We start from the raw sequence: 26,485 nt of genomic DNA, 5'->3' as shown, positions 1-26,485 counted from the left end.
TATGACGTTTATAACGTTACAGTCTTTAAGTGGTATTGTATTTATTTTTATCTCTTCCTCCAATTCTAAAATCTCGGATTTATCCTTTTCTCTTGAAATTCGTCTTGTTTACTTTAAATAAAATTGTGTAGTACATAGTATTTTGCCTGTATATGTAATCGAGCAGAAGGTACTCGATTACATATACAGGCAAAATATCAACAAAAATAGCCAAACACATAAAAAAGAAAGGAATAACACCAGCTTTCAGAACAAATAACAGCCTAGGCAAATATATTAAAAACAATAAGAGCCAACATAAAAAACACTTACACAGTGGTGTGTACAAACTTAAATGTGGCGACCGCCCAAAAACTTACATTGGTCAAACAGGTATAAATTTTAATAAACGAATAGCAGAACATAAAAGGGCTTTCAATAATAGAAAAACAGATTCTACATACGCACTTCACCTTCTAGATCATAATCATTCTTTTAATGACGAATTTAAAATTCTACACATTCAAAATAAAGGCCTTAAGCTATCTTTGTTAGAATCTATGGAAATCAACAAATTAAAAAACACAGATATAATTCTGAATGACGAGCTTGAGACAAACAGTTCTCCCCTCCTCAACCTATTTCATTAGAGACTATAAAGTGTAAACCCATGCCAAAAACAGATCACTTGAGAAAGGCAATCAGCCGAAACAGCTGTAGTGATAAGAATTTAAAATAAATTTTGTGGAAGTTTTGAAAACAAAGTTTTCAGTGTTTTATTGTTACATAAAATGAATTTCCATCAAGTAACGGTCGAATCCATCACTTATTTTCTTTCATTAAAACCAAATTTGCCTTGCTATAGTTCAATAGAAATTACACGGGACATCTAATGTACCTCGTTATAAGTAAAACCTCGCAATAACCGTATGTTTTTTATTTATTTATTTTTTTGAAGTTATACTTCTATACGCGCGCTCCACGTTGGAAATTTGTATGGGAGTGAATCTGTGAAATCATTACATATGTAAGATAATGAGTAAGAGAGAGACAGAAGATATATTTTCTCTCTCTTCCTCTCTCAAATATAAAAATGTTCCCTTTGTATATATAATTTAATATTATATATATTATAGATAGATAGATAGATAGATAGATAGATAGATAGATAGATAGATAGAACGTTTATTGACCACTTTACATAAAGTTTGAAGTCCGTATAAAAAATACAATAAAAGATATAATAATGTAAACTTAAAATTAACTTAACCATATTGGCTAAAGTAATATACATATGTAAGTATTAGCAGAAGAATTAAAATTAAAAATTTAAGATAAAAAAATCTCTAACCAAAAAAAAAACAAACCTAAACTGTCACATAAAAAATCTTTGAAATATGGAAGTAACAAAAATGTGCAAATAATTAAGAATATTCCCGAATCGATGACTAAATAAACTAATACATAAAACTTAGTACATTTTAATAGCAATAATACAATGTGATATGTAGATAGTAAATCGACAGTATTCTGACCAAACTGGGTACACGTTATAAAGGTGTATTGAGGTATTCTGTCTTTGAGTAAAAACAATATGTTAAAAAATGCTTTCTGATCCTATTTTTAAACAGTGGTGGAGACAGAATTTTTATTTCGTTAGGCAGATAGTTATACAAGTGAATATCAATTGAATTCTTTGTGCTCTTTGATAGTCTGAATCGTTGTGACCTAATTAAATCCCTCGATCTTGTTAGATGATCATGTAATTGGGAGTTTATAGTAAACTTATTTTTATTATCGTGAATTTCCAACAGTGTTGCATACATATAAAGCGAAGGTAGAGGCATAATACCCATGTTCAAAAATAATGGTTTACAATGATCCCTTAAATCCGCTCCAGCAAGTATCCTCACCACCTTCTTTTGTAATTTAAATATTCTGTCGGCATGACCAGAGTTGCCCCAAACAGCTATTCCATATTGTATATGACTATGAAACAATGAAAAGTAACACATTTTAAGGGTACTTTTAGGTACCAAATAAACCAGGTTACGCATTACAAATATTGTACTGGCGAGTTTAGAACTTAAGTTGTCTATATGGATGCCCCAATCTAAGTTGTCATCCATAAAAATCCCTAACAATTTGATGCTATATCCAAAAATGTGTCTTCGATCTGAACTGAAAACTATATTTTGATTTTTATCCTCGTTTAGTTTTAGTTTATTATGTGTAAACCAGTTTTTAATTTTAAGCACATCGTTTCCTATTTTGTTATTTAAATTATATTGATTCTGGTCGGTACTAATAACGGTTGTATCATCTGCAAAACATATACACCTTAAGGGATGGGTATAATGAAATATATCGTTGAGATATAGAAGAAAAAATGTAGGTCCTAATATAGACCCTTGGGGAACTCCATGTTCAACATTGTGAAAATTGGAGTAGTTATTATTTAAAAAAACGGCCTGTTTTCTGTTTATTAAATACGATCGAAATAAATTAAGAGCATTTCCCCTTATGCCATATTTGTGCATTTTGTCTAAAAGTAAAGTGTGTGAGACACAATCAAAAGCCTTAGATAAGTCACACAATGTTAAAGACACGAAGTGACCTCTCTCTAGGCCATCAACTACTTCCCTTACAATTTCCTGAATTGCTTGAGTAGTGCTGCATTTTTTTCTAAAACCATATTGATTACAATGAAGTATTTTGTACTTTTCTATGTACTCTATTAAGCGGTTATTCAAAATACTTTCAAAAATTTTACCAAGAATGGGAATAATAGAAATAGGGCGATAATTTTCAATTTCTTCTGGAGATCCTTTTTTGAGTAGCGGTAACACTTTTGTTACTTTTAGTACATCGGGAAAAATTCCTTCGATAAGGCAAAGATTATAAAGTATGACCAGTTTATCAATAATAATATCCAGAGTTTCTATCACTAATTGTTTGTTTAAGAAGTAAAAATCAGTGCATTTTGAGTTTTTCAAGCTGTATAATATATTCCTAACTTCAGTATCACTAACAGGTGTTAAAAACAACGAGTGGCAAGGGGAGTATATTCCCTCCAAAAAATTCATGGCATCATTTTCATCTGTCTCATCTAACGAGTTCAATATATTTCCCGCTACCGAAGTAAAGATATATATAAACATACAATATTATACATATAATAAAATATTTATTAATATTATTATTCATGTAATATGTTTTGTATTATTTATTAAATGTTCATAATTATATTAGTCTTTTGTATTTCAAAATAATAATCTCAATAAATCACTCTATGATCCAGAACTGTCAATTTTGAAATTTATTTGTGTCATGTCCTCGGTAGTATAGTAGTCAGTATCCCCGCCCGTCACGCGGGAGACCGGGGTTCGATTCCCAGTCGGGGAGGACTTTTTTATTAATATTATTACATTATTGTCATTTTTAAGTACTTATGGATATTGCATTTTAATTTGTATTGTATTATTATATGGAATTATGTTGCACTGTATTGTAGTGTATTTTTTATGTATATTATTGTCATTTTTAAATACTTATGAATATTGCAGTTTAATTTATATTGTATTATTATATTAATACCAAAATAAACAATAAATTTTACTGCAGAGTATGTGTAAAAAATTTTTTGCATTCAACTCCTTTCATACATATATGAAAATAAAAATATACATTTTCATCAAAATATTAATTCAATCCTTCATTGTTAGTTAGTTGTTATTAATTCTGTTTCTCTTTCTGCTATGTCTTACCTATAGAATTATATATGTAATGATTGTGCAGATTGACTCCCAAATAAATTTGTAACGGCGAATGCGTGTATAGAAGTGTAACTTCCACCGGCAGTCCCACTGGACTGCCACACCCGTTTTGTTTTATTTGTTTAGTATGATGAGAGAGTGATATATCTGGCTCAAGTTGCCGATGTCACTTCTTTTATTTAGGGACTCTGGATGTTTTAAAATTTGGCACATTTCAAAATCGATACTGTGTTTAGTTGACATGGCATGTTGTGTAAGGGCACAAGGTTTAGAAATCCTAATGTCGCTTTTGTGGGACGTTAGTCGACCTTGAAGAGAGCGGCTGGTCTAGCCAATGTAGCAGCAGTTGCACTCTGCACAGGGTATATGATAGACGACATTAGCTTGTTCTAGAGGGGCCAATGGAGTTTTTGTCTTCGAAAATAACTTTCCTAAGGTTCTGGTGATTTTTAAGGCTATTTTAACAGGTAAGTTTTTGAAAAACAAAAACCCTTACGAGACATTAACTTCATTCATATTCTTCTTTCTTTTTTTTTAAAGAAAAAAATGAATCCTTTTTTAAAAAAGGTCGGTTTCTTTTCGTTTACTAATTCCCTCAATAATCGTACCCCTCTACATTCAAAATAAACACATGTACAAAAACAAGCCACATGTGAAATCATGACATCCTACACCGGATAGAAAACAATCAAAAAGATTAGTGTGGTTTGACACTTGAAACCTGAAAGAGCTTAAACCAACATTCAAATGAAGCCATCGGTCAAAATTAAATGAACAATAGTGCTCTTTTACAGTTTTTCTTGTGTTTTTTGTTTCTTTTCTCTCGTTTAGTTAGTAAGTTTTAATGTTAAGTTATCGTAGAGTTTTTATAACATCTAGAAAAACCTACAAATTGTTTTTGTAAGTATGAACCCTGTTCGTTGTTTACTTATATTCTAAGATCTTTTCTATTTGTACTGAACTGATGAATAAAAGCGAAACGTATTCAAATAAATCAATGAAGTAGTTGACGACTTTCATTTGCCAATTATTGACCGATCAAACCTCTGCTATTCAACTATTGAATATATTTTAAATATATATATATATATATATATATATATATATATATATATATATATATATATATATATATATATATATTACTAGATAATGATACAAATCTATGCCAATCGGCAAATTTTAAATAAATTTTTTGCCAGAAAACTTGTGTGTTCGTTTCAAATTTCGTACTACAAGGTATTATGGAGGAAAATGCAATTAGAATCAATTATGACATGTGCTTACATACCGTATGTCTTTGTCACTTGGAATTATATATGAAAAACTGTTTACTATTAATTTTAGAAAAATCGGCGAATCCAAAGTGGTGAAAATCTTGTCTTGTCGTGTAAGTATTTCAATTACGTAGCAAACATAAATACAATATAGTATTTGTCTTAGTCTCCAACAGGTTTTAAATATCCAGAACGTGCTAACAATTTCCGGAAGGATAAATAATCTTAGGTATGCCACTTGGAACGTGAACACGCTCTTTGAAGCAGTAAAATTAAAGAATGTTGTACAAGAACTAAGTAAATTAAATAGAAGCATCTTATATCTCTGTGAAAAAGACTAGTCAACAATGGTAAGATGCCAGACGATTATAAGTGTTTTCGTAAACGCCATGGAGTAATAAAATTGTAAAAGCACGTTTCAGGTGTGGGTGCCAACATTATTATTTACAGGGTACATAAAATGGGTATTTAAAAATATTTGTTTCGAATAGATGATAGAACTGTTTACAAAAGTTTAGCTGTAGTAATGGATACCGCTAGCTATCATTCAGGGAGAAAACATTCTGAGAATCATAAAAGCAAAAATGATTAGGTGGTTTGGGCCTATATATAAGAAGGAGCAAAACGCAGCTCAAAGAAGATTAACGGAGTGGACACCAGAAGGAGACGGACCAAAAGTGAGACCCAAGTTGAAAGATATTTAAGAACACTGGAAATAAATAATTTAACACAGACACTACTAAATAAAGCAGCTTGGAGTTAAGTGGTTAACGATTCTATAAATTGTCAGGACCTGTGAGAAGATGTATGTACCAAATGGAAAAACAAGTGGATTGATCCACCACAGCAAGCAGATCTGAAAAGTAAGTCAGAACAGCTACAATTTCTTCAGAAATTTGTAGCTCGTAAATAAATAAAAGAAACATCAGAGAATTAATATAATATTAATAAGAAAACACTCAATATAAATCTAGAAATTATAAATTAACTAAGTGGCTAACAATTCCATAAATTGTCATGACCTGTGAGAAAATGTATGTACCAAATGAAAAAATAAGTGGATTGATCCACTATCGCAAACAGATCTGAAAAGTTCGTAAGAACAACTAGAACTTTTTCAGACATTTTTAGCTCGTAAATTAATAAAAGAGACATCAGAGAATCAACATAATAATAATAAGGAAACACTCAATATAAATCTAGAAATTATAACTTACTTACTTATTCAGTAGACCCATTTGTACCTTTCGGTGTTGGGCCGTTTAAAATACAATTCATTGAATTACAATATTTGACAGTCTTCTGAGGTGTCCTAGCTCTTAACGAACTTTCTCCACAGATGCCATCTGTGTTTCTTCCTGCCAAGTCTTATCCTTACTCAGCAGTATCTGCGAGATGTCACTGTTCCATTCTTTAATGGGTCTTCCTCTTCTGTTCTTCCCTATTGGTTTGGCGTCCCACAGTCTTTTTACTTTTCTATTATTGTCCATCCTGGTTAGATGTCCGAACCATGCCAATTTTTTCTCCTTGATTGACTCGAGTATCGGTTTGATTTTGAGTCTTTCTCTTATTTCTTCATTTCTAATTCTATCAGTTCTTTTTACTCCTATCGTTCTTCTGAGGTTTTTCATCTCTGCTGCCTGAATTCTGCTCTGATGTCTTTTGTTTAATATTCAATTTTCTGCTCCATATGTCACTGTAGGTCTATATATTGTTTTGTATATTGTCATCTTGGTCTTTGTTGGTATTTCTTTGTTATTAAGGAATCCTCTATTTAGTGCTTGGAATAGTTTTCCTGTATTTTCCATTCTGTTGTTAAAATCGTCCTCGATGTCTCCTTTGTTGTTGATTACTGTTCCTAAGTATTTGTATGAATTTGTCTGTATTATTTTTTGTTGGTCTATCATTACTTCTATTTGATCTTCCGTCCCTTGTTTCCTTGATATTTTCATTATCTGAGTCTTCTCTTTGTTTACGTTTAAATTGTATTTGCTAGCTTCTAGGTCCCATTTCTCTAAGTTGTATTTCAGTTTTTCTGCAGTTTCCGCAATTAATACTATGTCGTCTGCAAATATACACATCTCAGCATTTATCATTTGCATTCTGTTCCAACCGATGCAGTATTTCTTGAACGTTTTCTTATATTCTTTCACTATCTCATCTATTACATTTATGAATAGCACTGGGCTGAGACTTCCCCCTTGTCTAACTCCTTGAGTTGTTTCAAATGGTTCTGACTGTATATTTAACATTCTTACTGTATTTGTTGTTTTTATGTAGATACTCTTTGTTGCTTCTATCAGTTCTTCACTTACTTGTTTCTTCTTTAGGCTTTCCCATATATCTTTTCTTTTGACTGAGTCGAATGCTTTTTCCATGTCTATAAAGCTCAGATATATTTCTTTGTTTTTCTTTAAGGCTTTTTCTATTACTTGTTGCATGGTAAATATATGGTCTTGTGTGTTGTGTCCTTTCCTGAATCCACTTTGTACGTCCTCTAATTTATGTTCTATTTCTTTTCTAATTTTCCTTTCTATTATGGTTTCGTATACTTTTGCTGCTACACATAGTAGTGATATACCTCTATAGTTCCTACAGTCTCTTGTGTTTCCTTTCTTGTATATAGGTATAATTACTGCATTTGTCCATTCTCTGGGTATTACTTTTCTCTTCCATATTAGGTTATATATGTATAACAATTTTTCTTTTGCTTTTACTCCTATATATTTCATCATATCTGGTGCTACTTCATCGCTTCCTGGTGCTTTTCCAATCTTTATCTTTCTTATTGTTTCTTCCAGTTCTTCTTTTTCTATAGTTTCTGGATTTTTTGTGTTTCTCATGGATACTCTATTGTTGTGGCTTTCCTTTTCCATTGTATTCGCTTGTTTTCCATTCAGTATCAGCTAAAAATGTTCCCTCCATCTTTCCATTATTGTCATATCGTCGTTTAGTATTGTTCCTTCCTTGTTCATTATTTGTTTCGGTTTCGTTTCTTTGTTGCTTCTTAGGGTTTTAAGTGTTCTGTAAAATAATTTTTGTGCTATTTTCTTCCATTTTTTCCCCGAATTTTTCCCAACTTTTCTTTTTACTTTTCTTAACTAGCTCTTTAACTTTTGTTCTTTGTCTCTTATAATTTTCATATTTTTGTTGTGTTTTGTCTTGTATGTATTCTTTCCATAATTACTTCTTTTCTTTTATTTCTCTTTTCACTTCATCGTTCCACCAAGATGTTCGTATCCCTCTGTTGTTATTTCTTGTAGTTCCACATATTGATTTAGCTGTTTTTATCATCGCATTTTTAAATTTTCCCCATTCTTCTTCTATTGTTTCTGTTATTTCATGTTCATTGTCCATCTCTTTCTCTAATCCTTCTGAGTATCTTATTTTCGTTGTTTCTTCCCTTAGTTTAGAAATTATAAATGTGTTGTAAATATTCTAAATGTTGCAATAAACTAAACAATGTAGTAGGCACAGTTATAAAAAATAATTACACAGTAATAATCCATTGGCATAAATTTTAATGCCCCAAAATGCAAACATTACAAATGTAATACCAATATAGGCCTGTAATAATTATAGTTGCATATTAATGTACGAATATAAAATCATTATTATATCTATTTTAAAGTTAAACCCCCATACATACATTAACTACCTATACAAAGAACTAATTATTATTTTAATGAGTTCATACAATTGTTATGACCTGCATAGAAATGAGTGATTATTTCAGGTCCTAATTGCGTTTTCCAACCTAGTTAATTGCGTCTCTATAGAAATGTTTTACCCCTCTTAAACGGTATTTTGTGGTACCTAAATAGGGGGATAGTAGGAGAGTTTACAGTTTTCATTAGCGGAGATCAAGACAGTATTATAGGAATACGTTTTACGTTAAACAAGGAAATAAAGAAAAATGTAGTTGGTGTTAAACAATTTTTAATAGAGTTTACATAAGTAGATTGATTATTATTAATTATTTAATACAGGGAAAGATTCCAGGAAGAAGATCGGTTGGCCTAAGACAGAATTCTTGGTTAAAAACATCTTTAAAATGAAGGAAGAAGAAGGAAAATATGCATACGGAAACCTGTGACTTACCGAGGTAGTGTTGGGTTCCTAATATCCTAACGAAGTTGTGCCAGGACGAGATGCCCGAGGGAATTAGAACTTTGACACTGCGTCCCGTCACCACTCCGAGACGGTCGGCGCGACGTCCAACTAAAAACTTCTCCTCTGTCACACCAGACATCAGTATGGAAGGACTGGTTAAGGAAAAACATGTCTTATGATGGATTGCTATCACATGATTCCCATTCTTACTACTACTACTTGTCGGTTTATAACGTTCTCCGCCGTTTTCCGACTTCCAATCGCCACTTAGTCCGGTTATTCCATAGGTCTTCTTCTATGGCCCTCTCTCAGTTCTTTATTTATTCATTTGTTCCAACTTTTTCCCGGTCTACCTCGTTTTCTCTTTTTTTCTGGTTGTCATTTTAATATTTCTTTTGGTATTCGTTGTTCATCCATTTTTTGTATGTGTCCGAACCAGATAAGTTGTTTTGTTGTTAGGTCGTCTGTGATTGTTCATTTGATTCCCATTATTTCTCTAATGCGTTCGTTAGTAATCCTTTCTCTTCTTGATCTTCCTGCAGCTCTTTTCCAAAAATCCATTTTCGTTGCTTTCAGCGTTGCCAGTGTTCTTTCTTTCAGTGGCCATACTTCACAGCTGTATAAAGTGATACTTTTTACTACAGTATCATATATCCTCTTTTTATTTTCTTTGCTAATTGATTGGTCACATAAAATTCTGTTTAACATTGTGATGGCTTTCCTCCCTGACGTATTTCTCTCTCTTATGGCTTTGTCTAATATTCCGTCTTGTGAAATAGTGATACCTAGATATTTGTAGTCACAGCAGTGCCTTATCGTGGTGTTGTCGTCTAATATGAGATCTTTTTGTTCTACTCCAATGCACAGGTATTCGGTTTTCTTTTTATTTACTTCTATAAGTATAGATAGACCCCATAATATATCATACTCTTGAATATGCCTTAAATTTTCGTGCCATATAGTAATAAATAAATAGCTTTATTTTATTTATAGGACTGTGTTATTTTAAGACCTCATTATTTATTAATTGTTTCACAATTTTTGTATGATGCACTTAACTGTAACTTTATAATTGGTATTACTTTTATAAAGATATTTTTCTTTGTTTTTTTTGGCATAATAGGAGCTAGATCCTCTGCCCTCATTTGTTATATAATAAAGATAATATTATTATTTCAACTCAGCGTCATCCAAAACCTACAGTTTTTTAATTTAAAATTTTTATAATAACAGTATCCTCCAAAAGAATTTAAATTAATTTTACCAAAAAAGTATTACATACACATGACTCATTACATGTTTTACATATACTTTTTTTCGTACCGTACATAAAAATAACCTCGACCTCATCAAAAGTCTGTTTAAAAAGTATCCCTTGAAAACTCTATCCCAAAGACCTACAACTTGCGGTTGTGTTTGATGTAGTATCGCCTAAATAAACGGATTTGTTTGCTTAAAACAGACGACGTGTTTAAGCGACCCCGCTTAAAAAGAATATTATACAAAGCACACACGCTGGAATTGTTTGGATGCATGGGATTCTATTTTACTAATAAGAGAGTTTTAATGTTTCATGGACAATTAAAAAAACTTTTATATAGTGTCACAAACAATTCAAAATTCACATTTTTAAAAATATAGAGAGCGGTTATTCAATCAAGACTACAATCAATATACTACGCTCTGGTTGTATAATTCTCCGTCAATGAGTCTGTATTAAAACAAATGGAAATTAGGACAGCATTTAAATAAATATTGCTGAGAGAGTAACGAAGCAAATTAAATCAACTTTAAAAATTGACCGTCAAATCTAAGTACGTAATAAATCAAAGAAAAAAATATTTCTTAAAAAAATGGTGCCATAAAACACTTTTTTTAACCAAATTTCCTAGTCCTACATTTTTAATTCTTGTTTTAAACGATATATGTAAGGCGATTGAGCTTCCAGTCAGATTTACACTCTAGGCAAATGATTTAATAATTTAGGGGCAAAATAGGCTTTTCTTAAGAGTGCATATGAACAAAAAAATTAAAGAGATACAGAACACAAGAAAACAACGCAATACAGGCATAGTTGTAGACATTGAACTCCAGATTTTGACTTCCATTGAAGATAAATTACGAAGAGAGAAAGAATACATATATGCAAGAATTATTCGAAGATACAGCACGAAGTCCGACTGAAATAAACAATTACTAGGGCCCAGAAATAACCAACGAAGAAATAACTATGGCCATTAAGTGGATTAAAGATGGGAAATCACCAGGACCTGATGAGGTGCATGGTGAAATTTTAAAGTTATTCGAGACACACCAAATCATATCTCTTAAGAAGCTATTCAACAACATCTACGAGACTAGTTACTTACCAAAAGACTGGCTACTATCAATATTCATTCCACTTCCTGAAAAAGCCAACTCTAGAAAATGTGAAGAACATAGATTAATTAGTTTGATGAGCCATTTACTTAAAGTACTCCTTACTATCATTCACTCGCGCATATACAAGAAATTAAAAGAACATCTGAGTGAAGTTCAATTTGGATTCAGAGCAGCACTCGGCACGAGGGAAGGACTTTTTAGTTTGTAAGTTCTAATACAGAGAGCCAGTAATGTCAACCGCGATGTGTATTCATGTTTCATTGACTTCGAGAAGGCAATTAATAAAGTCCCACATGGGAAACTAATCGATATACTAAAAACATCAGGACTCGATGGTAAGGATATAAGTAGACTTAGGCAAATATGCAAATTGCATATTTTGCATATACCTAATGCATAAAAAATGCAAAAATGTCCAATTTTGCATATTTTTATAAAAGTGAGCATAAAGTGCATATAATTTGAAAATTTGGTGTTAACTATATATTTTTATATTCAAACTTACAGATAGCATGAAAATGCAAATATTTAATTTTGTTTTATAATCACTTGGTTTCACTTTTGTTGTAAAATTGGAGGCGTAAACAATGTGTATTTTTAATTGTGAATAATTATTGAGCTTTGAAAATGCCGAAAATAAGCAATGTTTCAATTTGGATAAAACCTTACAAAGAGCTATCTATGGATATGGATAAAGTTTATTGCTCATGTTGTAGCAAAACTGTAAGTACATACGTATTATTTTTTATTTTATTTTAAAAATTTACACGGTGGTACAAACAAAGATTTTAAAATTGGAGATTATGTTTAAGAAAAGTACCGACACAACGCTAGTTCGCAATAAATCGATGTATTTTTTCTTTTTTTAAGCATTTTTTAAACTCCTTGCGGTAAAAAATAGGATACCTATTTAAAATTCAAATCATTCAATAGTCTACTGAAAGGTCGCTAACATTTTTTTTTCTAACAATAGCATAGTTTGCTTTAATTTTGATAAAAAAAAATCATATTGTACCGTTTTTAAATAAAACGAGCGGTTCGAATTTATATAAATATATTTATTTATAAGTTTACAGTTCGGTAATATCTTAACAACTAAAACTAACTCATAACATCGTTACATATATATACAAAAAATATTTTTCTAGAATAATCCAAAGTAGTCCCACCTCTAATTCGCCTACGTGACCGGTTGTTCTCTCTCGCACTCGATACATTGCGAAAGTTCTCGAAGCGTTTTCGAGATGCAACCGTTACATGGGCCATGCCGAAAGCATGTTCGTAACAATATATATTGGACTTAATTAGGTGCTTTTAATTTATGCTTACAGTATTTTTTCTTTAAATGTAAACAGAAAAGACCAAGAGCCTCTTGTAAATATTTGGGGGTTCTTCTTTCTTGTACATACAATTCTTGACATTTTCCAGATTACTACACCGATTTTTATTTGATTTCATTTAAATATTTTAATTGTTATGCAAAAACGGTTCATTTTTAGTTTATTTCTACAATCTTAGATTTTAAAAATGGGTACAACTATAGAATATTTATATTCTTTTTTAGATTTTATCTGAAAAAAAATTTCCAATAGATCAGCATGTCAGAACCGCGAAACATTTAACTAAAAAAGTAAAAACCACATCCGGTGAAAAATATCAACCTTCAGTCTCCAAGTGCTTTCAGTCAAGTTCCAAAAAACAAACCAAACAAGAAATTTTTAACAAAGACTTGTGTCGTGTATTAGTATCTTCTAATATACCGCTTTCAAAATTATCTAATGAAAACTTTAGTTCTTTTTTAAAAAATTATTGCAAACAAAACATTCCCAGTGAACGAACTCTAAAGAGAAATAATGTCAAGTTGTTATACTCCTCAGTTATCCACAACATAAAAGCCGAAATAGGTAATAATTACTTTTACATATGTGTGGACGAGACCACTGACTCGTCAGGAAGATACATTGTGCACTTTTTGATTAGTGTACTTAGCGATGAAACCTTTCCAAAATCGTATTTAATTTCCTGTAAGCAAGTGGAAAAAACCAACACTTTAACAATATCACGGTTTCTACAAGAAGCATTAGCAAACTTTTTTCTTCCTGCTGCTGTGCCTAATGATAAATTATTCCTTATTTTATCTAATGCCGCAACATATGTGGTAAAAGCAGGACAAAATTTAAAAATATTTTATCCAAACTTAATACATGTCACTTGTTTAGCGCATGGAATAAACAGAGTTGCGGAGGAAGTAAGAAAATAATTTCCACTAGTTAACAGTTTAATAGTGAGCGTCAAAAAGGTATTCCTGAAATCACCTGTAAGAATACAATGTTACAGAGATATGCTTCCTGCTGTTCCACTGCCACCGCAACCCATTTTAACACGTTGGGGAATATGGTTGGAAGCAAGCTAATTTCTATGCTGATCATTTTGTTGATTAAAAAAAAATAATTAACCATTTTACGGATGATAGTTGCCAATCTTTATTGGAAGCTAAGCAAGCCTTTCAAAATAACATCCTCTAACAGCAACTGTCATTCATAAAATCAAATTATAGTTTTGTCCAGAAAACTATAACTCAATTAGAATCCTCAAAATTATCATTGTTATAGAGTAGTTTTAATAAAAGAATTTGAGTCTTTGTGTCAAAACGTTAAAGGTACTATAGGAAAGGAAATTTTTCAAAAATTTAAAGTAACCATGGAAAAACATAGTGGTTACCAGGTTCTTTCTGAAGTAGTTCAAGTACTAGCTGCGACATTTTCCGAACCACTTAATTTAGAACCATCTATTAGAGTAAATTTGAAAAATGCCCCAGTTACATCAGTCGATGTCGAAAGAAGTTTTTCTATTTACAAATATATGTATTCAGATAGAAGCTATAAGTTTTTATTATAAAATTTTGAACATCATTTAATAATCTATTGTTACCACAATTCAAAATAATATTTATATGTTAAAATAATTGTATATGTTATGTATTTATAATATTTAAGTATTTTGTAAATAAAAAAATATTGTAAATATTTTTTATTACATGCATATTTTCTAGATAAATATGCATATTTTGCATAAAACACTGCATATTTTTGCATAAAATACTGCATATTTATGCGCATATTTCATACTTTTTTATTTGCATATTTGCCTAAGTTTAGATATAAGACTGATCTCAAACTTATATCTCCAACAAATAGCAACAGTTAGACAGGGTTGCATATTGTCACCGGTATTATTTAACATATACTCTGAAAACATCTTTAGAGAGGCCTTGGACGGCTCCAAAGGATGATGGATAACGTTGTAGGAACATGTAAAAAATACAGCCTAAAACTAAATTGCAAGAAGACAGAAATAATGATCATAAGTAAGAACACCAACGTAAACCCAAATTACAATAGGCGATACACCGTTAGAAAGAGTGGAAAACATATGCTATTTGGACTGCAATATTAAGGATACTTAATATTGCAGTCTTGGGTCACGAAATTAGAAAAACCAGAGACAACCAAACCTGCGAGCTAAATAGACAAATCACGATGGGCGGCATATGGAAGGACGAGAGACATTTTTAAAACAAATACCCCAATTCACCTGAAAAGGAAGGCATTTAACCAATGCATCTTACCAGTCTTGACCTACGGAGCAGAGACCCTAACTTTAACGAAAGCTACTGCCGAAAAACTGAGGGTAACACAAAGGCGAATGGAGAGATCAATGCTGGGCCTGACTTTGAAAGATCGCGTGAGAAATGAGGAGATACGCCGACGAACTGGCGTAGACGATATTATACTGCGCATCAATAAACAAAAGTGGAGGTTGGCTGGACATGTTGCTAGAATGGAAGACGGAAGATAGACGAAGAGATTATTGGAGTGGAGACCAAGAGCCGACAAGCAAAGTCGAGGCAGACCACCCACCCGATGAACCGACGACCTAAGGAGAATAGAAACAAACTTGATTGCAGCAGCTAGAGATAGAGAGAACTGGAGATGTTTGGAGGAGGCCTATATCCAACAATGGATGTGAAAATGGGACTGCATGATGATGATGATGATTAAGGATACTTGGGGTCATAGCTACAAAATAAAAACTCGTATTGAAAAAGCCAGAAGCTCTTTCAACGGCCTTAAGAAGATTCTCTGCAACTTATCAATATACGCATAAGAATTCTTAGATGTTACGTCTTTGGTGTCCTCCTCTATGGAATAGAAAGCTGGAACCTTAAAGAAGATGCCATAAAACGATTAGATATATTAGAAATGTGGTGCTACCAACGTATGTTGAGAATCTCATATATACACCACACAAGTAACATAAATATTTTCCAGAACGCTGAGAAAGGACAAAAAAATTAATAACTCCGTAAAGAACAAAAAATTTGATTACTTTGGCCACATCATGCGTAATGATAAATACCGACTCATACAGTTGATTCTACAAGGCAAGATTGAGGGTAAGAGAGGCCCTGAACGTAGACGTATATCCTGGCTGGCCAATCCTAGGATGTGGACTGGTCTAACGTCAACCCATCTATTTCGAGCTGCTGTGATTAGAACAAGATGGATCAATGTGGTCGCCAACATCTCTAGAAGATAGGTACATTTAGAAGAAGAACAGACAAAGCTACTGTTGCCATCTGCAAACTTATTCAGATAGAAACTAACCAATTGCTTCAATGGTCTTTAATGAGTGGCTTTAATTTTTCTGTTAGAGGTTACAAAAGTCATTAAGTTTTCTCGCAGAAAAAAACACTATTAAAAGTTCTTGTCTACCTATTTTAAAGAATATAAAAATGTGGTCATGTTTAAGATGAAACAAAATAGGGCAAGACAACACTGTACAAAAAGGGTGTACATATGTGAAATTATGAATATAATTTCAGTTAATGAGGACTGTATTACATAGGGCTGGTTCAAATAAATTAGGATATGTGATAAAAGGTTATACAGATTATATAGCAAATTAAGTTTATATAAAGTCTTACCAATTCTTCTGCTGCACACATACACACACGGTATTGACAGGCTACACTCGCGGTTGTTTTTAATACGCGGAATCTGCCGGATACCGGTTTATCAACACGTGTTTCGCGGCACTAACACTTAGATGACGATATAGAGCACATTTTTCGTCTGTACACGATTTAAATAGTATTTTCGGTATTTTTCGCGTAACTACATGCGAGAGAGTTAGAGTGGAGAAAAAGCGCGGTAAGTCTGTACCAAGCGATAGATAGCGATAGAGAGATTATACGCCTGCCTAGTAGGACTCAGCAGACGAAAGAGAGGACGACTGTTTCTAGCAATAGTCAGCAGTCAAGAGAGACCCTTGTCACCAAACGATAGTCAACAGGGGAGAGAGAGTGTCCGTTATCATCGATAGACAACAGGGAAGAGAGTGAGTCTTTCTTCTTTGCTATCTTACAACTGTCTGTATTTCTAATGGAGTGGGGTTAAAATGTGAGTAGGAAGGGTTGGAGAACGGGAAATAATTGTAAAATTGTGGTAGAATGGTAGCTAGTAATACAGCGAAAAAATGACATGATTTTTTGCATGTAAAAAAATTGAACAAACACCCTATGTTTATTGATGGCAATAAAAAATACATATCAAGAAGAAAAATCAACAAAATCCATTATTAATGAGGAGATTGCGTTTACCGCCGTTTTAGATATAGAAGCCGCATTTAATAATGTACTACCACTGGAGAATAGGTTGATTCTAACAAACCTTCAAGGAGAGGAGAACGAGGCCAAAACAGTTAAAGGTTGTCCGCAGGGGGAAGTACTATCTCGCCTAATGTGATCACTTCTCATGTATGACTTGATCTCGTTCTTTGACGCACATGGCTTTGAATTGCAGACCTATGCAGATGATCTAGTAAATAAGGATAAGTATAAGAGGAAAATATGTAAATATTCTATCCAGCATACTCCAACGGTCATTAAATAGCCCTACTAGGTGATACAACGGAGAAAAACTCTCCTTCATTCCTAGCAAAACAGTAGTAGTCGTTTCACAAAGAGATGAAACCTAGATAACATCGGGATGCTTGTTCTTTATGTATCAGTAATATTAGATAAGCGATATCTAATACTATCCAATAAAGCAAACCTTTCATATGAACATGTTAAGAGATACGTGGAAAATTATGGGGATGGAACCCAAACAGACATAATTCAAGCAAAAGCAACATTCATTGGCCTAGAACCTTTCGTTAGTATAGCAAGAAATACCGCCAAACGAAGATTTCACAGATATCAACTGGGTGGAGCGGATGAAACGTAACCACTGGTACGAACAAGTGGGCCATGTTCAATGATCTAATAGATATGAAGAGGAATAATCTGCGAATTATCATAGGTCTTCTAACAGGACATTATCGCCTCAAGAAGCACTTGAATAAAATCGAACTGAGAGGTGTGTATGAATAAAAAATCCGAATAACAAATGTTGAGGTCCTCAGAAAGATGAAAAAGGAAGTGGAAATCATGAATACGATTAAGATAAGAAAGTTACAGTATCTCGGCCACGTTATGAGAGGGGATAAATATGTGTTGCAACAAACCATAATGCAGGGAAAATACAGGGAAAACGAAGTATTGGAAGAAGATGCATCTCCTTGCTCAACAATCTGAGAAAGTGGTATAATTGCAGTTTTGTCGACTTGTTCAGAGCTACAATCTCAAAAGTAAAGCTGTGATGATTACCAACCTCCTTAGAGGAGACGGTACCTAAAGAAGAAAAAGAGTGGTTTGTCAATAAAAATTAGGTTAAAGTACTTTTGTTTCAGTTATCTAATTTTTTGTTTATTTTATTTTGTTATTAAAGTTATAATAGATAAATCGAAATCCAAACTCTAATTATATTCATCTTAAGATTTTATTAAGTTTTTTTCCAAAAAAAAAACATATTTTTAAGAATTGGTATCAATTAAACGAAATAATTACAATTAATTGCAGATATTAGCGTAATTTTGGATAGAATACAAAAATGTGGACTCACACTAACAGTTTCTAAATAGAACGGCATTAAACGTGTTAATATATGTATTATTTCAATACCTTTTCTGCATTTCTTTTTCTTTTTGATCCTTTCTTACCATTTTGATCCGATAAATTTTCTCTTTGACTTATTTTTTAGACTTAACACCTAGTATAAGACCTATTTACACGAAAGAGTGCACTATTTCAACTACTTCATTACATTTGTAGTAATCAAAAACTGCAGTTTATTTTGCTATGAAGTTTACTGGATTATATGTATAGAAGAAATTGCTTTAGATTTTTATAAAGAAGTTAGTAAATCATATTAAAAAGCCATGCAGATGCAAACTAAGAAAAAACCGTGACAATTACAAAAAACCACTCACCTTTCCGAGGCGTGTTTGTTCTTTTTCGGAAAGACGCTGTTCTCGAGCTGTAGCGTAGCGTTGACCTCTTTGTTGGCCGCACAAGTGCACGCCTTCACGAAACTCTTCTTGAAGTTGTCGCTCAAAAAGGCGTAAAGAATTGGATTGACTGCGGAATTCGAGTAACTCATGCACGATGCCAGCAGATGAAGGGTGATGGAAAATCTGGAAAAGAACTCTATTGTATGTACGTTTCCCAATCCTGATTTATGGTTTAAAGTAGCTAGTTTTTAAGTTACGCGAAACTGATTTTTAGTAGATTCTTAACAGCAAAGCGGTTCTTAACTTTTTGGGGTTTTCTGAAAATGTCTCAACTTTCTTTAATATAAAAAAATGTGTTTTCAAACTATTTTTTTATTGTGATATATCAACTTTAGCAAATATTTCATTTATCGTCGATCTTCCAGCTGTAAATCCATTTTGGTAGTATTTTTATGCATATTTTTGGTCTTTTTATTATATTTGCCAATATTTTGTATACAGAGTGAGTTTTTAATGTGACGTTAGTCGATAATTCCATTATGGTACAAAATATTTAAAAAAGTTATTTAGAAAAATGTAGGCAATGATAGGACTCGGGGAAAGGAATGAACGTGGCGACAGGCTTGTCGATTTCTGTGTCAATGAGGAACTCATAATTACAAATACCTTGTTCAAACTTCCTAAACGAAGACTATATACATGGAGGTCACCAGCTGACAATAACAACAAAATAGTCAGAAATCAAATAGATTATATTATCGTCAACAGAAGATATAGAAATTCTATAATATCATCTAAAACTTATAGAGGAGCGAACATATCCTTCGATCACAACTCGGTTGTTTTGTCGATGAGAGTGAAACTAAAGAAGGCCAACAAAACTGGCACCAAGAAAATCATGGATACAAGACGTCTCAAATAAGACAACACATATGCGAAAACGAAATTTAAAATAAACGAGAACTTAAGGAAAGTCAAAGAAGATAATGCGAAAACTCTAACTATTGACCAAAAATGAGGAAAAATTCAACATGCCCTTGTGTCAGTTGGAAAAGAAACCCTCAAACCACTTGGACAAAAAAACAAAACCTTGAATGACAGTAGAACTTCTTGAACTTATGGAAGAACGAAGAAAACATAAAGCAAAAGACCTGAATAAATACAAAGAAATTCAGAGAAACATCAGAAAGAAAATTCGAGAGGCAAAAGAGAGGTGGCTCTCCGACAGATGCAAGGAAATAGAAGATCTGGATAAAAAGTATGATAGCTTTAATTTACACAAAAAAATCAAAGAAATGATAGGTTTTAGAAAACGTACAAAAACGAATATCCTTAAAAATGATAAAGGGGATATTATTACTGATATAAAGGAGAGACAAATAATTTTTTTTTATTATATTCAGTGCATTTTTCTATAAGATTTTTTATTACCAGTAGGTGATCGTTTGTTCCATAGCCTTTTCTAAAACCCGCCTGTTCTATGGGCTGATAAAATTCCAATTTATTTTCTAGTCGTTTCGTAATTATTTTTGTAAATAGTTTATAAATATGTGAAAGTAGACCTATGGGCCTGTAATTCCTGAGGTCGGTAGCATCCCCTTTTTTATGAAGTATGATAATTTCTGCGTTATACCACTGGGTTGGTGTTATTGCTTCCTACAAACATCTAGTGAATAGTTTGGCAAGGACCTGCCATAATCTTTTTCCAGTCACCTTCAAGGCATCTGCCACTATTTCATCGCCACCGGGGGACTTATTGTGTTTCATTTCTTGCACTGACCTTCGAACTTCATTGGGTGTTACGTCCGGTAAAATTTCAGATCCCTGATTGATTATCTTTGGTAATGATCCACTCCGGTTACATTGCTGTTCTTTGTATAATGTCTATAAAAACTCTCTATCGTATTCATAATTTGAATTCTATCCTCAATGATTTGCCCCTGTTCATTTCTTAATTTGTGGACGTTTTTTCTTCCAATGGACATGCTCTGTCTGAGTACTTTCAAGCTTTTGTTTTCTTCTATTACTCTAGTTATTTCCATCGTATTGTATCGTCTCAGATCTTTTCTAACTTCCTAATTTGTCGACTATGAAAAGGCATTCGACACCGTAAATCAACAAAAAATGTTGGAAGCCTTGACAGAATGCCGAATTGACTATCGGTATATAAATATAGTTAAACATATATACCAAAACGCAACAGCCAGTGTTAGAGTGGGTGATCGTCAAACCCAGAAATTCCCGATACAACGTGGAGTACGCCAGGGGGACACCATATCGCCGAAACTGTTCACTATGCTTTTGGAATATATATGTAAAAGGGCAAAACTGACCGACAAGGGCATAAACATAAACGGAGAAAAGCTTAGCCATCTAAGGTTTGCAGATGATATTGTACTAATAGCTGATAGGATAGATGAGGCCAAAGAACTTTTAAATCAGCTCTACCTTTCCTCGCTAGAAGGGGGACTGAAAATAAATATATCTAAAACCCAGATGATGACAAATCTTGTAGTCAGCGAAGATATATGCGTAGGAACAAGATCCATAGACCAGGTAATGGCCTATAAATACCTAGGTCATGAGATTCGCATAGGAAAAGATAACCAAACCGTTGAGCTTCTCCGTCGTATAAGACTGACTTGGGCAGCCTTCGGCAAGCTGAACCATATTTTCAAATTGTCTGATATACCAATATGCCTTAAAAGAAAAACGTTTAATCAGTGTGTTTTGCCAGTGTTAACTTACGGTGCCGAAACGTTGACCATGACAAGGAGAACAGTTCAAAAGATCCGTGTGTGTCAAAGGGCGATGGAGCATGCTATGTTGGGCGTTTCACTACGAGACAAGATCCCAAATCGCCAGCTACCACAAAGAACAGGAGTGGCTGATGCAGTAGAGAGAGTAGCAACACTAAAATGGAACTGGGCAGGTCACGTGGCTCGAATGATAGACAATAGATGGACAAAGCGGATACTGGAATGGAGACCAAGAGATGATGCCTACCGAAGTAGAGGTCGTCCACCAACACGTTGGACTGACGATCTAAAACGTTGTCATAGGAATTGGATGCAAGAGGCACAAGATCGAAATAGATGGAAAATTATGAGGGAGATCTATGTCCAGCAGTGGATAAGCGAAGATTGAATGATGAAAGGAGAGAATATGTTACTGGACCAATTACATCCAACAACTATTTAATGATGAGAGAAGAACTGTCATTAGAAATCACCGCGGATACCGGACCACCAATATCAAGAAAAGAAGTCATCTATGCCATCAAAAACACAAAAGAGGGTAAAGCTACTGGACCAGATGATGTGCCAATCGAATTACTAAAACTCATCGATGAAGATGTTATTGATGTAATGGTTGAACTCTTTAATCTAATATATCAGACCGCCACAGTCCCCAGACAATGGCTGCAATCGACCTTTGTAGCAATTCCCAAAAAGCCAAGTGCAACAACTTGCTCAGATCACAGAACAATAGCTTTAATGAGTCACACACTTAAAACATTTTTGAAAATAATTTACAGCAGAATTGTTAAAACTCTTGAATATGAAATTAGTGACACACAGTTTGGCTTTAGAAATGGTATGAGTACAAGAAATGCTTTGTTCGGCTTGAATGTGCTGGCTCAGAGATGCATGGACATGAATCAGGACATGTACTTATGTTTTGTAGACTTTGAAAAGGCATTTGATAAGGTTCAACATAAAAAGCTTGTAGATATATCAAAAAGCAAAAATATTGACAGTCGTGATATGAAAATTATATCTAACTTATATTGAAATCAAACTGCCAAGGTAAGAGTTGACAACCAGTACACCCAAAATATCAAAATACAGAGAGGAGTCCGCCAGGGTTGCGTGCTGTCCCCACTACTTTTCAATGTCTACAGTGAAGCGGTATTTCAAAAAGCGCTCTCAGACTCAATCGAAGGTATATCTATCAATGGAGAAGTTTTGAATAACTTATGTTTTGCAGACGATACAGTAATAATGACGGATAACAACAATGATTTATAGAACGTAATGCAACGCCTTAATGAACGCTGTCATGAGTACGGACTGAAGATAAATTTAAAGAAAACTAAATGCATGATCATGACTAAATCTGCACATGCAAATATCCAATTGACTATTGAAGATACTGCAATTGAGAGTGTTAATAACTATAAATACTTAGGAACATGGATAACATCAGATGTAGACCAAACCAAAGAAATTAGGACACGCATTGAAATAGCACGTGCATCATTTTTTAAACTTAAAAAGTTTCTTTGTTGTTGGGATATAAGGTTAGAACTCTGCCTGAGAATGCTTCGATGTTACGTGTTCTCTACTCTTCTTTATGGCTTGGAAGCGTGGACACTAAAACAAGTCCATCTGAATAAGTTATCCGCATTTGAATTTTGGTGTTACAAAAGAATCCTACGAATATCATGGATTCAAAGAATGTCAAATGTAACTAAAAGGATAGGAAATGAGGCGGAAATAATATTAACTATCAAAAGACGAAAACTTGAGTACTTAGGACATGTGATGAGAGGGCAAAAATACGCATTATTACAACTTATTATGCAAGGCAAAATCCGAGGAAAGCGAAATGTGGGAAGACGAAGAATATCCTGGCTTAAGAACTTAAGGGAATAGTTTGAATGCAGTAGTGCAGAACATTTTAGAGCGGCAGTCAACAGAGTCCGCATAGCCATGATGATTTTCATAATAATAATAATAGTCTCCCGTTTTATACCGCTGTCGCGGCTTTGGGAGTATAGCAGGGTAGTCTGCTATATCTAGGGCCTACGGTATACAAGGAAGGTAACATGGCCAGTGCTACGCTTCAACCGTCTATTATTACCCCTGGTTTTACCCAAGGTACTCATTTTTATTCAGGCTGAGTCGACCTGGGGCCTATAGACATTTTTAAAATGTCCAGATGTTCTTGCCGGCGGTAGGATTTGAGCTCCGGACCACCGGCTTGCGAGGCAAGCATCCTACCGCTTGCGCTACGCAGGCCCTGATGATTTTCAACCTTCGATAGAAGATGGAACTTAAAGAAGAAGAAGGTTATAAAGATATTCGCAAATATTGCATAACGGTCACACATCCTTGCCTAAATGGACTCTTACAATTGTTTAGTGTGATTACTATTTCGTAAAAAGTCATATCTAATATGTGGTGAATACATTGGCTAAGCTGTGTTAATCACATCCTCAAAGTAGAAGAAGAAGTGTATAAACTAGATGGCATCATGAACAGTGTAATACAACCATTGTATTTTATAAAAATTAAAAATATAATTAAATGTCTATGTGTTCAAACAAAGATGGTAAATTTTCATGTTAGGCAATAAAGTGGGACAAAATGGAAAATATAGTAAATACTCACTTTGTAAAAACATTTTACATTAAACTTTTTTCAAGAATTTTTTTTACAAAGTTACAATTATGTCATGAAACTGAATAGCTCATGAATGTAAAGTCCTGACAGGACTATGACATGGAACAGACGGCACAAGGTCCCATGGCAGAAATAGACCTTAAGCATTTTAGAATAGATTATCATCATACTGTATTACTGAAAGTAATAATAATAAAGATGTACAACAGTCCGTATTAAACATTATTACACGACGCAGTCTTGTGGGTCAATGAGACCTGATGCTTCCAAAGTAAAATGAAAACAAGAAGTTGTTAAAAGTAGAACAATATGGAGTTTAGAATACCTCAACCATTATCATTTGAAAGTAACGTGGCTGCAAACTTTCGGCGATTCAAACAGTCATTTGAAATGGCAGTTCTGGAATTACTTTTAGTATTAACGGCTCTTTAACATTATTTCATAGTATAGAGAGGCGTAGAATGTCATGCAAAACCTGGAAGAGTGGTTCGGATGTACATCAAATGAACTTTTCAGAGCAGCCGTCTCAAAAGTCCGAATAGCTATGATGATTGCCGTTGCCGACCTTCGCCGCGGAGATGGCACTTGAAGAAGCAGAACATTATTTCTCACAATCAATACAATTTCTAACCAAATCCACTATCTACTATTGAAGAGATATGCAGTAAGTTAAAAAACAAATGTTATTTTCTGTTTTAGATTTTAAAGAGGAATTCTATCACGTTCAGCTCGATAAGAGGTCCAGTAGAGTTTGTGCATTTTTAACTCCATTTGGAATTTGAAAATTTGATAGGTTTCCACTTAACTTGAAAATAACCATAAAAACTTTGGTTATATTGATGGATGTCTCATTTATTTTGATGATCTTTTAATATTTGCAGATAGTCTAAAAGAACATGACAGAATTCTTAATAAAGTATTAGAAAATGCTAGAAATATTGGAGTTAAATTTCTTCTTCTTCTTTTTCCTCTTTAAGCAATTCTGCTTGTTCATTAGCGGATTAATACCTCTATGGAAGGTTGTCACTCCATCTTTTGCGCGGTCGTCCGATACTTCTTCTACCGATTGGTAACTTATCTCTTACTATTTTGAATACACGGGTCTCCTCCATTCTGCTTATGTGGTTATTTCATTCTTTTTTTTTTATTTTGTGTTCATTCATTTATACACTGTATGTTACATTTCCTTCTAATGTCTTCACTTCTCCTTCGATCTCTCAGCGTATTCCCTATAATTCTTCTCAGTACTCTAATCTCTGCCGTTTCCAGTAGCCTTTGCGTGGTGGATGTGTCGGGTATTGTTTCTGAGGCGTATGCCATTATTGGTCTTACACTGGATTTATAAATTCTTGACTTCATCTTAGTGTTAATGTGTCTGTTAAGCTATATATTGTGTTATTAAGGCATCCTGCCAGTCTATTTGCTTTTTGTACTTGATCTCTCACTTCTTTGTCTAGGTCTCCATAGCTAGACAGTGTAATTCCCAGGTATTTTATTTCCATTACTTGTTCAATACTGATGTCATCAAATTCTATTTTACATCTGGTTGGTACTTTGCTGACTACTATTGTTTTAGTTTTCTGAGATGAGATTTGCAGTCTTTGTAGAATATCTTCATCTCGGGCTATCGATATTGCGTCGTATGCGTAACAGAGTATTTTTATTTCTTTGTTTCCCATTCTGTATCGTCTTCCTTTGTTAACGCTTTTGATGATGTCATCCATGATTAAATTGAAGAGCATGGGGCTCAATGAATCTCCTTGTCTCATTCCGCAGCCTATTTCTATAGGTTCTATAAGTTATCCATCTATTCTGACTTCCATTTTGTTGTTTTGGTAGATGTTTTCGATAGTTTTTATAATATTTAGGGAAACTTCTCTATTATACAGACGATGGATTATATCTTTGAGTCTTACTCTGTCAAAGGCTTTCTTTAGTACAATCAGACACAAAAATGCTGGTCTATTATTCTCTAGTGATTTTTCAGTAATTTGCTTTATAACGAATATTGCATCTGTACACGATCTTTTACTATGAAAACCATGTTGTTCATTTGCTAAACTTATCCTCTGATTTATTAGCACTTGTAAAATTTTAGTTGTAAGTTTTAGCGTAATTTTTATCAAGTTTATACCTCTGTAGTTTTCTGGCTGTT

The 26,485-nt window shown here is 33.4% G+C and overlaps 1 protein-coding gene across 3 annotated transcripts in view; it reads right to left on the bottom strand.

The window, feature by feature from the left end:
* LOC140451432 (somatostatin receptor type 2-like) overlaps positions 1 to 26,485 on the bottom strand; it is a 1,059,667-nt gene that overhangs the window by 85,013 nt on the left and 948,169 nt on the right. For all 3 annotated transcript variants that reach the window (XM_072545226.1, XM_072545227.1, XM_072545228.1), the window contains one exon: positions 18,902 to 19,105. In XM_072545226.1, the coding sequence (XP_072401327.1) occupies positions 18,902 to 19,105 (204 nt within the window). The remainder of the gene's footprint in view (positions 1 to 18,901; positions 19,106 to 26,485) is intronic.

The sequence above is a fragment of the Diabrotica undecimpunctata genome, chromosome 9 (genome assembly GCF_040954645.1).
Source record: "Diabrotica undecimpunctata isolate CICGRU chromosome 9, icDiaUnde3, whole genome shotgun sequence".
NCBI lineage: Eukaryota > Metazoa > Arthropoda > Insecta > Coleoptera > Chrysomelidae > Diabrotica > Diabrotica undecimpunctata.
The sequence above is the reverse complement of the archived record's forward strand: the minus strand, read 5'-3'. Positions and strand labels throughout refer to the sequence as shown.